The following is a 12,032-nucleotide window of genomic DNA, read 5'->3' as shown; positions in this document are numbered from 1 at the left end:
CCAAGATTCTCACCAAGTGACTAGCTATTTCAATTTTATACGAGGTCTGAAAAGAGGACCCCAGAGGTTGATAATCCTCATTAGCATTTGTCTTAACAGAATAAGAAAGTAAAAATATAACAAGGAAATATTTAAAAATGAGAGAATGGTGCAGCAAAGCATGCTTTTAGGTATGTTGCTAAGTGCAGTGGCTTTACTATCCTTGCCAGAATTTCAAGGGGCAATATTTCCTTGCGAAAGTTCATTGCAAGTGGAAAAGCATGGAAATCCGTAATTCCCATGGTCGGGGTAAACACACCTCTTTCTGAGGCTCATTGGGTGACTGTCCTTTAAGCTCCGGTTGCTGTTCAGGAAGATGTTCTAATAGGGAAAGGCTAGTTAGCACTTCTATTGTGGTCCTGTCGCTTTTGCGGCAGTCTTAGTGTTGTTTTCAATCTGTGAAAATTTTACGCAGGGATTTATTATGCTAAAAAGACGCATATAAAATTTATCATCTTACCCGTTTTTAAGAGTAAAATTCAGTAGTATTAAGTTTATTTACATTGTTGAGAAGCATCTCCAGAGCTTTTTCCTCTTGTACATCTAGAACTCTACACCCATTAAACGACCGCGCGCCTCCTCGCTGGCCCCCGTCCCCTCGTCAGCACCATCCTACTGTGTATTTTTATAAAAGCGGCTGCTGCAGGGACCTCCTGTAAGTGGAATCTTGCAGTATTTGTCTTTAACGTTGCAGAAGGTGCCCAAGGTTCGTCCACGCTGCAGCATGTGACTGCGCAGGAATTTCTTAAATCCACTTACCTTCCGTGGGGAGATTAGTTTAGTCACCGGCAGATCGTGTGACCTGCAGGTCCTCTTAGGGGAACACAGGGAGCTACAGGGCAGCGCCGGGCCGTATTCCCAGAGCAAGTCAGAGCCAGGGTGTCCTGGGACTCCCACGCTTCCCTCCCCGAGTGACAATGTCAACATCAGTCCAGATATTAGCTATTGATGAAACCTAATTTTTTCCTTATTGATCTGAGATCCTGAACAGATATAGGTAGAAATGCTAAAGTCCCGTTCACCCTGCACAGTTGTGAGAATTAAGTACCCTACAGCCCCAGAGGTGTCATCATACGGAGGCTTGTGCCCGCGGCGCCCCTGGGGTTGTGCAGCTGAACATGGGCCCAGCCCCTCCCCGGGGTGCAGCCAGCCTGCTCAAAGGCCATTGACCTAGAGGAAGACTGTCGTTTCTATGGTCCTATTTAGACTTTAGGGAGTTAAAGGAGGCCACAGTTGTCATTTCATTCAAAGTCGTCGTTTTAAAACAAGGAGGTGAGCGCCCAAAGGCTCATCTTGCTCGAATCACAGAGCTTCCCGAGGAGAAGCCAGTTCCCGTTTCACTTACACGCTTCCTATCCTATCAGATTTCTCACTCTCTGTCACATCCTCTATACAACCCAATTTTTTTTTCCCACTTGTCCCAATTCCATTTAGGGCTTGGACATGAAATGTATTAAAAATAATATTGTCCTGGATTTTTTTATTAGTCTCCAGTAAAAAGGACAATGACAGGAGCCTTTGCAAAGTCATTCTTTCCTCCACCAGGTCTTCTACTTTCTTTCAGAGACTTAGGGTTGCACTCTGACCCGTCCCCCCACCGCTCCCCAACCGCACAAGGAGAAGACGGCATGTGGGCATCGCTGCTCCTGGGGACCGTCTGCTGGGGTCTCTGCTGGAGGCCTTGCCCGGCAGAGCTGCCCTGGCTTTGAGTGGCGCCGGCCCCCCGCCCCTTGCCTTGCCCTCCACGGCTCTGATCAGCAACACAGAGCATCTGAGCCCCCGGATGAAACTCTTAGAAAACCTTTCCTCAGGGAGCGGTGGCCCTTTCTAAGGTCAAAGCCATCGCATGTACAATCGGCGACCACTTATTTTGTCAGTCTCCTTTCTTCCTGCCTCCTGAATTCGGAAACTTTAAAAGAAAGCGACTGTGTCCCCTCTTCTAATTGTGAGAAACGTCTGGGCGTCTCTCAGGGCTTGTCCACAGCAGAATGCCATTGCTCGCCTTGTGTCTCAGAGCCCTTGGTGGCTTCTTCACCATTACTTTTACTAAATATCTGGATAATACAGAGCCACGATGCAAATATTATTTCTGGCAATGTTCTATACCTAAGAAATGTGGGCCGTTTTACGTCTTCGTGAAGACTTCTTAAAATAGATGTAGCAATTTGTCAAGTACTTCTACCAAATACCTCCTGCAAGTTCATTGCTATTTTTTCATCTAGATTCATTTATTTATTTTTGTAAAAAAAATTTGGGGTGACATTGGTTAATAAAATGACATAGGTTTTAGGTGTACGATTCTATAACACATCATCTGTATGTTGTATTGTGTGCTCACCACCCAGAGTCAAGCCTCCTTCCGTCACCATTTACCCCCCTCTACTCTCTTCTGCCCCCACCCCTTTCCCTCCGGTCATCGCCACACTGTCGTCTGCGTCTGTGAGTGGTTTTTTTCCCTTAATCCCTTCACCTTTTCCCCCCAGCCCTGCAACCCCCTCCCCCGACAGCTGTCAGCCCGCTCTCTGTCCATGAGTCTGTTTCTGTTTTGTTTGTTGGTTTATTTTGTTCATCTAGGTTTAATCTTTCCCATCCTCAAAGCAGATTCGTTCCATTTCTGGGGCGCTGTTCTGTGAATTTGCATGTCGTAGTTTTTGGCTGGCTCTTGCCGAGAGCCAGGTTTGGCTGAGGCTCAGGCGAGAGCTCCGCGTCCCCGACGGCGGGATTACGGATGAGGCTTCTGAATTCGCACGTGATAAAAATAAAAATGCAGCGTAATATGACTTCACAGCTCCACGCTGTGCCCTCAGGGGGCCCTGCTCCCCTCCTCTGTCCCTTTAGTATCACGACGAGGAAGCAGGACGCGACCGGAGACGCGAGCAGGTCCCAGGAACGAGGCAATGTAAACACTAGCGACCGCTGTGCCGCGTCCGCTCCGGCCGCCTGTGTCCGCAACAAGCCTCTTCTGGGCTGTCGGCAGCTCGGGCAGGGCTGGGGCGTCTGCGTGAACCTGTGACTGGGCAGCAGGCCCGGGGCCAGCGACGATCTATGGGGCCGGGTGGAAAACAGGAACGTGGGGCTCCATGGTAAACATTGCTGAGACTTTCATGACAATGACGGAGCATTAAGTCAAGTTCAAGTTCGGGGACTTTCTAAGCCAGAGGCCCTGTGCGACTGCACAGGCCCCACGGCCACGAGGCCGGCCTTTCTTCTCATGCACACCTGGGTGAAGGTGGGGCCGCCCGGCTGCTGCTTAGTGGAAAAAGATGGGGGGGGAGAGCGAGAGAGCGAGAGAGCGAGCGAGCCCCCCTAGCGGGATGCTTGGGCCTGGAGCCAGGGGATGCAGGCTGACCCTGCAGGCCTGCTATGAGGACAGAGCAACAAAATGGATTCAAAAACACCTGGAAAGTCTGTATTTTTTAAAGACCACATAAATGCTAAACTCCAACCCCCATGTAAACACCCCCCCCCCCAATTCCTAACCCAAACGCCTTTGCTGAGCGTTGGTTGCTCACGCGGTGGCCTGTTTTCTCCTGGGATCCTAGTCCTACCTGCGCCTCCTGTCCCCGCCTTCCCCCCCCGAGTGTGCCGCGGCCCCGAGTGTGCCACGGCCCCGAGTGTGCCACGGCAGGGGACACGGAGGGCAGCCGTCTTGGGCCTGCTCCCCTAAAGAGACATTTCTGTGCTGGGGAGGTAAAGAGCTCTTATCATAGGAGGAGCCGGGGTCAACGTGGGGAGGTAGGAAGCCCCTCAGCGTCCTGAGCTTGGGCCCTGGCCCTAGAAGGCAACCTTCACCAGATTACAGCAGGGTTATTCTCCAGCAAATGATGTAGTTCTGGATTTTAGGGAGATTTTTAAATAAAATATGGAGCAAGTATCCGTCATGAGGGAGACACAGCTGTGGGACTGAGTTGGTGGGTGGTGCTGGTGGAGGTGCTGGTGGGAGGTGTGCGTTTGGTTTTCATGGGGAGATGGTGAGAATCCCCACCTCCCCCGGGGCAGCCGATCTCACGGCCCTGCAGCTTTTAGCCCTGACTTCTGACCTGCGTCTTGATTGGCTTGGGCTCTGACAGCTGATTTGGGGCAAAGCTTTCCCCTTTCTTCTAAGAGTACACAACCTCAGGCTTCCGCGTGTCCCGAAGCTATTTTCGTTTCAGTTGAGCGGAGGAAAAAATCCTGGCTGTTCCTTCATTACCAAAAAAGAAAGTCTGTAGCCTCTGCAGCCTCGGAGCTCCCCGTCTCGGAGAGGCGCACCGGGTGGCACCCGCCAAGTCAGCATCTGCTCTCGTCACCGGCAGCCGGCGCGAGGGCCGAGCTGCAGCCTCCGCGGGGGGACGGCACGGACGAGAGCCCATGAAGCGGGCAAATGTGTGACACAGGTCAGGGTACCCAGGCGCAGGGATCCCCGGGCAGGGCTGTCCACGTGGTCCTGGAGCCATGACCTCACAGGTGTGGGACACACGTCTGCAGGTTTGGTGTCAGAGTGGATGCTGAACCCTGCAAGGCGCAGTCCCAGGGTCCCAGGGTGAAGTGTGTTCACCCCAACAGTTTCCTGCGGCGGTCCATGCATTTTCGAGCACAGAATTTCATGTGATGTCGTGGATTTCCACAGTGGGGAGGGTCAGGAAGGCTGACTCCCCCTCTGCCAGCAGGTGGACTGAGGCATACAATGTCTGTGCTGCTGGGTTGTCCAAGTCAGGTCTTCTGTCTTCCAAGCCAGTGGCAAGTGTGCCAGTCCCCCCAGTCTCAAACTCCATCCCCTCCACTTAGCAGCTCTAGGCCCTAAGCCTCTCTGTGTCTCAAGTTTTGTCTCTTTCAAGTTGGAAGAGCTGTCGCCTCCGCCTCCCAGGTTGTTGAGAGGAAGTGTTAAGCTGTTTGCGTTGCAGAGACGGAGCCTGGTGCCTCGTTGCAAAGACAGGAATAGGCCTCTGCCTAACCCGGAGCGTCATCGCTCGCTCAGCCCGAAGCGTGGCTTCTCGTTTCACGGTGGGTTTGTCGGGTCCTTTTTGCTCCCTGGTGAGGAAGTTGCGTTCAGTAGCTCACGGTTGGCTCAACCGTGGTGGAGCCACGTGGCCATGCGGAGTGACCGTCCCACGCCCAGGATGAACGGCTGTGTAAGGGCCGGCAGGGTCTGATCCTCCGGCCGCAGGGGCATCTTCTTGCTGTGGCCTTCGGCCGCCCTTGGCCTTCGGTTGATGACCGCGCCGCGGTGCTCTCCTAGCCGCCCGGGGAAGGACGGGGACCTGGTGCCGCTGTTGAAAGCAGAGCAGGGTCCTCTCTGCGGTCAGTTTCCGTCATCGGGGGAGCCACGTGCGGATTTTCTGACCTCACGTCGGCTTCTCCAGCCTTTGAATGATAACAGTTCCCCCCGAATCACATGATTCCAGAGGGGACGGTCAGGATTGTCGCTTTCACAGTGGTAAAGTACAGGTTTCGTTTTGTTCTAGAAAACTGGCCACGCCCGCGGTTTCCTCCCTCCCACCTGCGTAAGGTCGGCTTGTCCTTAAGTGAGCTAGTTAGCTGCACGTCTCGGGCCCTGCCTTTCCATTTATCTTCCGTTGACAGTTTCCGTCTCCTTTTTCCCCTTGGCAGTTGGCTGGTCAGCCACAGCTCCTCGGGATGGAGGGAGGGAGCGAACCTCTCCCGTCCGCTTCTGCCCCGCTCGAACCCGGTCCCTCCCGTGCGCACTGTGAGAAGCGGTAGACGGCGGGTGTCCGCGGCCTTGTCTCAGGGCCTGTAGTCTTTGGTTCAGTCACCGCAGCCGTCCTGGGAAGCCTCCGCCTTTCCACCAACAGCCTTTATTCCGAGGGTGACCTAAGGAAGGGCAGACAGGGAAGCGGCTGCAGGGACGGGCGTTTCTTCGGGAGGCTGCGGTTGAGTCAGGTGCGCACATGGCGCCGGGGCCCCTGAGTCCCCCGCTTCCTTCCACGCTCCCCCTTCGGCGAACAGCCTCCCCTCCTCCTGCATCTTCTCTTTCTAGAAAAGCTGTAAGCTGTGATTGTTACCAAACACATGAAGTGCATCCAGGCCAGGATCAGAAGCCCAGGAAACCTTAACTGAAATCAATAACTTTACAAATAGGTAGAGGTGCTTCCTTAATGAAAAAAATGAAGACGAATACTACCATTCTCTCTTTGGAGTCTCAGAACAGCCATGTGAGATACACTTAATTTAATCTAATTTAATTTCATCCCACGAAGAAGAAACTGAGCAGGTAAAGAGGCCGAGACACGAGCAGTGAAATCTCTGTTTACTGTCATTCGGCCACATGTGGGAGCTGGGGCTCCTCCTGGTCCTCAGACTGCTGAGCCCAATGTGCCTTCGTTACCTCGACTTACTGAGAGTTGAACTTGATGAGAAAGAGAGAGGCAGGCCTCTTGTTAAGCCCCTTTCACCATTACTTTTGCAGTCAGAGTCCTTTTAGGGACCAGACCCATGCAATGGGACTGTTTTATCTCATTTAATTCTCACAACCCGAGGAGGTAGGTGTGCTGTTATTTTCATTTTATAGAAGTGGAAACAGGCTCAGAGAGGTTAAGTGACCAGCATAAGGCCACACAGCTTCTAAGTGTATAGTAAATGCTTTTTTAGTTGCATAGTTGAGACATATTTACCATCTTATAGTTGAGATATAGATAACTGTACCACCCCAAAAAATTCTTTTGTGTCTCTTTAGCATCAGTCCCTCCCTCCACCCATAGCTCCAGAACCTGCATTCATCGGCAGGATCTCACAGGCTTGCAAATAAACTAAATCATATTGCAGCAATTTCCAAACCGTGTCAATAGCTGAAGTAGTAGAGATGTAAGAAAATGGCAGAAGGCGATGGCATTTCCAGCCCTTGGTCCTTGTAAATCATTCCCAGGTCTCAAACAGCAGCAGCCTCAGTGCGGGTCTTTCCGTGGGTTGCTGTCAGGCTCCCTGAGCTGACTCTCGGCTTCCCCACCGTGCCTGGGAAACGGGCCGTGGCGAGGCTCTGCTGGCCGCACAGCCACCGGGAGTGAGCCCCAGGCCAACAGGCTCCTTTCTGCCGCCGCTTTGCCCCGCACCATGTGGACTGTCACCGTGGATGAATTCTGGCCGGGTCGATTAAATGTAGTTTCTCGGCTTCCTCCTTGCACATTTATTTTCCAAAATTTTCATAATGAGTAGATCCTTCTTTTATAAACAGGAAACAGTGTTATTCATAAAGAATATTGGCACAAAGAAAATTATAATAGGGTAAAAAACACTCATTTAAAAAATACGACTGTAGGATAACATATGAATTGAACTTCAAGAAGACAAAATCGCCAAACACGAGGGTCTTTCTCAGAAATGGTCTCCCGAAACCACAGCAAAGCTGGTCGTTTCTGTTACCCCAGAGGTCAGGATAAAACACTGGAGCAGACGTAGTGTTGGAGGCAGAAGTCCAGCCTCTGGGTCTCACAGGGGCGAGAGCCGGCGCCAGGGAAGGGTCAGGAAGAATTATAAAGGTTATATACTTGTCATGGGCGAGCCCCATCATTTTTTTTAAACCAACATTAAAAAAAAGAAAAGAAAACGCAGCTAAGTTCTCTTCTGACATTAGTATCTACACCTTTAGGGACTAAATTAGTGCAGTTTTAATGCTCAATTTTGGGGATGTTACCAGGAGAATTATAGAAAATTTAAAAATATCAGAGGCAAGAAATCAAATCTGTCCTGTGCTTATCACAAAATGTTAGCGTGCAAGTCTCTTCTGCTTTTTGGAAGCATTCGGGGACTCTGACAGGGGAGAGGCCTTTCCTGACGCGCCGTGATGTTCCCGAGAGGCCACTGGCTTAATGAGGCCCCGGCCCGAGTGGCCGTCTGCGGCCCCTGGCCACCCAGCTGTCCGTCCCGCTCCACTGGGCGCTCGCCGAGGTCTCAAGCCTCTGTTCACTCAAAGGCTGATGTTTCATCTAAGAGACTCACGCGCCTTCGCCTATAAAACATGAAATATAAAACCACAGAAACACAGCTCTTGCTTCTTTACAAACATGGTGATTAAAAGACAGCACAGAAAACACGCAGAAGGATGTGCCGAGGCCTTTGGGGATGGGTTTGAGCCGCGATGTCTCTCCTGTGCCGGGTGTTGATTTTCAAAGGATCTGCGGTATCGAACCCCAGTCTACGCCAAAGACACGCAGCCTTGTGCTTTGTCTCTTATTTATGAGCCATCGGAGGAACTGCTTGTCACGATGCTACCATTTCAGGGGCACTAGGAACACTGAAGTCGTTAGAAATGCGAATATCAGATGCAACGGCAGGAAAGGAAGACCGCGACGCTGAGGAAGATTGCTTAAGAAAATACGCGTCGCCGGGAGCCAGACAGCAGTGAGTGACCTGCTAACGAGAGAGCCTACGAGCCACGACGGGGACGAGACGGGTTTTCCTTTCCTTCTTTGCCAAGTCTCTGCAACTGCGTGGTAGACAGAGTCCAACAGAGGCCAGATGTTGGGACAGAAGGCAAAATGCTAAAAAGTGCCGTAAAACAGTGCTCTCCCTTCTCTCTCTTTAAATTGGTTTGAGAGAGAGAGCAAGTGAGAGGGAGAGAGAAACGCTGATCTGACCTTGACCAGTTGCCTCCTGTATGCACCCTGCCTGGGCATCAAATCTGAAACCTGGGTACGTGTCCTGCTCAGGAGTTGAGCCCGTAACCCCTCGGTGCAGGGGACGACACTCCACCCAATTGATCCACACCAGCCGAGCTCTCCGTTTTCTTGGTACACAGATGCCATCGACTTATTGTCACCAGTTTCTTGTGGAAAACACTGTCTCGGATGGACAGGTGGGGAGTGCACACCTACTAGGTGCCTGCATGGGGCCAGTAGGAGCCAGAGGTTATGACCTGTCCTCAGAGGGAGGGAACAGAGATGCGATAAGGGGTTTGCCCAGCAATGCGCAGCTGGAGGGCCACTGTCATTCACACTCCTTCTCGGCAGGAGGAAAGCCCCCCTTGACTCCAACCGGGGTCCCTCACCCACGCTCCTGATCTCAGGCGTCCTAGGTCAAGCTCTTACCCTCATGATTGAGACGGTTGCTTTAGTCTCTGTCTGTCCCTCCAGGTTTGGAGCCAGTCGGTCAGAGAATGTGCCCTTCTCCTGGAGACCCTCAGGGCCCAGCTCAGGGCCTGGCTAACTGGAGGAAAAGTACACAGCCCAGGGGAGACTGGGAGGTGCTCAGGCTCAGGGTTTAAAGGGAGGACTCTGGAGTGGCCTCTCTGGGTTGGAGTTATGTCTCTGCCATTTCCCAGCCTCATGACCTGGATCAAACCCTGTCTGTGCCTGGGAGACAATCTGTAGAGTGAGGCCGATGAGGAAGATGATGGTGTGGCCTCGTCAGGGGTGTTGGCAGAATTCTATGAGTCGATCACGCCCGGGGGCCCTTGGAGCGTGTCTGGCCATGGCAGGTGTGAGCTGTGACCACCCCGACACAAGCCTGGCTTAGACTCTCTTCCTTTACTGACCCGGGGGAGTTTCGGCCGCCTCACTGGTGATAAAACAGTCACGTGTGATGACCGCCCAGAGCCGGGGAACAGGAAAGCTCTTGGATAATTTCCCCCACGGCTCTCGGCCTTGCCTTAAAAATGTCACAAGGTCTCAAAGAATTCTGAAAAACAGACTTTCAATGACGAGTGGTTCTCTTTTGTCAGGATCATTTTCTGATCCGAGACACCATCTCCTATGACATCTATGAACTGCATCGGATGAGAGCTGACACAAACCCTGTCTTAGAAATCCTGGAAGAAGGACTCCTTTTTGTCCCCCGTGTGCACTTCATTTTGGTTTCCCTCAGGTTTCTAAAAAGCGATCTTTTAGGAAACGAAGCATTCATCATATTTGAAAGGTATCAGTGTTTAAGGTGTTTGAAGACAGTGGGGTTGGGTGTGCGCCTATTTTGCACTTGTAAGCCATTTAATGTGACTTTATTCAACTCCAGAACCCTGTCTTTTTATTTCGTGGAATTCGATTTGTTTTAATGAGCCATCAGCTGCAATGCAGGGAAGGGTGGAGGGTCTGAGCACCACCACAGCTGCTGGTCGGGTGCCACCCCCCACAGTGCGGAGGAAATTTCCATCCAGTGCAGCGAACTTACCACCTTGGTGTTTGAAAGAGGAGCCATCGAAATAAGCACGGGCAAGAAGAAAGGGGCATTTTACTTGCAAATCTATCTTTAAGAAATGTGTGATTTGGTTTAAATGAAGACTGTGTATAGTACAGGTTTAGATAATGATGCCAGGACACGGGGCCTCAGTGCAGTGCGCTGAACACATGATGCTCGGCTAAGACCTGCAACGTCTGCTCTCCACGGGGACACAGGAGAGATCAGCATTCTGCAAACTGAAGGTGTTCCAGCTTAAATATGAAGAAGGGACCCACGCTGATGCAAACTTCCTGGCTTGTCACCTTTCTTTCCCCTTCCTGCCAGAGAGGGGTGGTTTCACCTTCTCAGAACGGGGCAGAGCACCCCCTGACCTGGGTGGGCATTTGCACTTCACATTGACTGGGTTGGGGGTGCACACGAGCGTGTGGTGGGCTTGGCAATAAACAGCTAATGAAAAGCCTCCCTCGGCTGTCATCTGCACAGGGCAATACACATACACAGGATGGTTAACTTTGTTAACACGAGTCTTTATCATTCACCCTATTTATTTGCACTAATCAGGACCTGAAAGCAACATTTTCCCAATCGAGGTTGACTAAGGGCCTGGGAAATTCTCGTGACACCATGATTAACGGATTATTATTTCTTTAATATTATTTTTAGGCTGAAGTCTTGGACCAAAATGCAAACTTTGAGGGCACCTTTATCTCTTAGTGAGAGTCACCTACTGTGGTTTTCTCCTTGCCCAGTGCTCTGCCTCTCTTTCCAAGGCCCCATGCGGATAGTTATGTAACAGTGACGATTCCTGCAGGACATTGATCTCTGGGAAGGAAGTCCAGTCTCCAGTCTTGACTGTGACCTTGGACAAATCAGTCTCCCTACTTGGCTTTATTTTTTTTTCACCTAAAAGTTAGAGACTTTACATCTCTTCAGTCTTATTCAACTTCAAGCATATTATCTGATAATTACCGGAAAATTTGATTGACAAAATACTTCTTTCTCCATGGCCTAGAACAATTCTGAACATCATGTTATTTAAAAACATTACCTAATAAGCTTTGAGGAAGTTTGCTTATCTGTTCACACGTGTGACCCATTTCACACAGCTCCCCAGATCTCACACCCAGACCATCTTGCTTAAAGATGTAATTTTAACCATGATATATTCATACTTCTGGTCAACCTGGTAAAATGAAAACGCACAGGGGAGGCATAAAAGATGACAGAAAAACAACTCAACAATAGGAGAACGTGTGACTATCAACATAATGTATTTTCAGTTGACTAAAATTTATTTAAATAGGACATTGGACGCTGTGATTGGAATGAGAAAATAGCAGTGTAATGACCATCACTGATGAAGGTGACAGTTCTGTTCTCACGGTTGGCACAACCCTTGGCTATTTCCTTATGTTTCCAATGAGGTTATGTCCCGTCAACAGCAGTGTCTCATCTGCTGTCCCTCAATGTGGATGAGGGAGGCGGGCTGTGCCACTTCAGCAGGTCCTTTCTTGGGTTGATCCTCTCCTGGTCTCATGAGTACCTTGTTTTAACCACCTGAGCTAAAATAATATAGAACTTGACATAATGAAAGAGATATTTAAAACAATGAGAGAGAAAATAATTCTGAATATATGTGATAATCATTTCTTTCCTTTTTTTTACTCTTTTAGAGACAAGGTGCTGGGGCAACCAATGGAAAAGACAAGACATCTGGCGAAAATGGTAAGATGACACCAGTAGCCCAGCTGCTTCCTGTCTTCCCACCCGCAGCCTTGGGCACCCGTGGGTGTGGATCGCGCCTCCCATAGAAAGCAGCTTACTCTGTATGTCTGTGCTTCCGTTTAGAGGGGATTTTAGCAATTCTCAGCAGCACCGTGGCCTGGTTT

The 12,032-nt window shown here is 50.6% G+C and overlaps 1 protein-coding gene across 1 annotated transcript in view; it reads left to right on the top strand.

Annotated features, from left to right (window-relative positions):
* The window catches only part of PCP4 (Purkinje cell protein 4), a 41,803-nt gene that overhangs the window by 7,056 nt on the left and 22,715 nt on the right, over positions 1-12,032 (top strand). The window contains exon 2 of the mRNA XM_081138667.1: positions 11,817-11,868. Within this exon, the coding sequence (XP_080994793.1) occupies positions 11,817-11,868 (52 nt within the window). The remainder of the gene's footprint in view (positions 1-11,816; positions 11,869-12,032) is intronic.

This window comes from Miniopterus schreibersii (assembly GCF_964146895.1).
Source record: "Miniopterus schreibersii genome assembly, chromosome: 5".
In the NCBI taxonomy this organism is placed as follows: Eukaryota; Metazoa; Chordata; class Mammalia; order Chiroptera; family Miniopteridae; genus Miniopterus; species Miniopterus schreibersii.
This window is presented reverse-complemented; position numbering and strand designations above follow the sequence as displayed.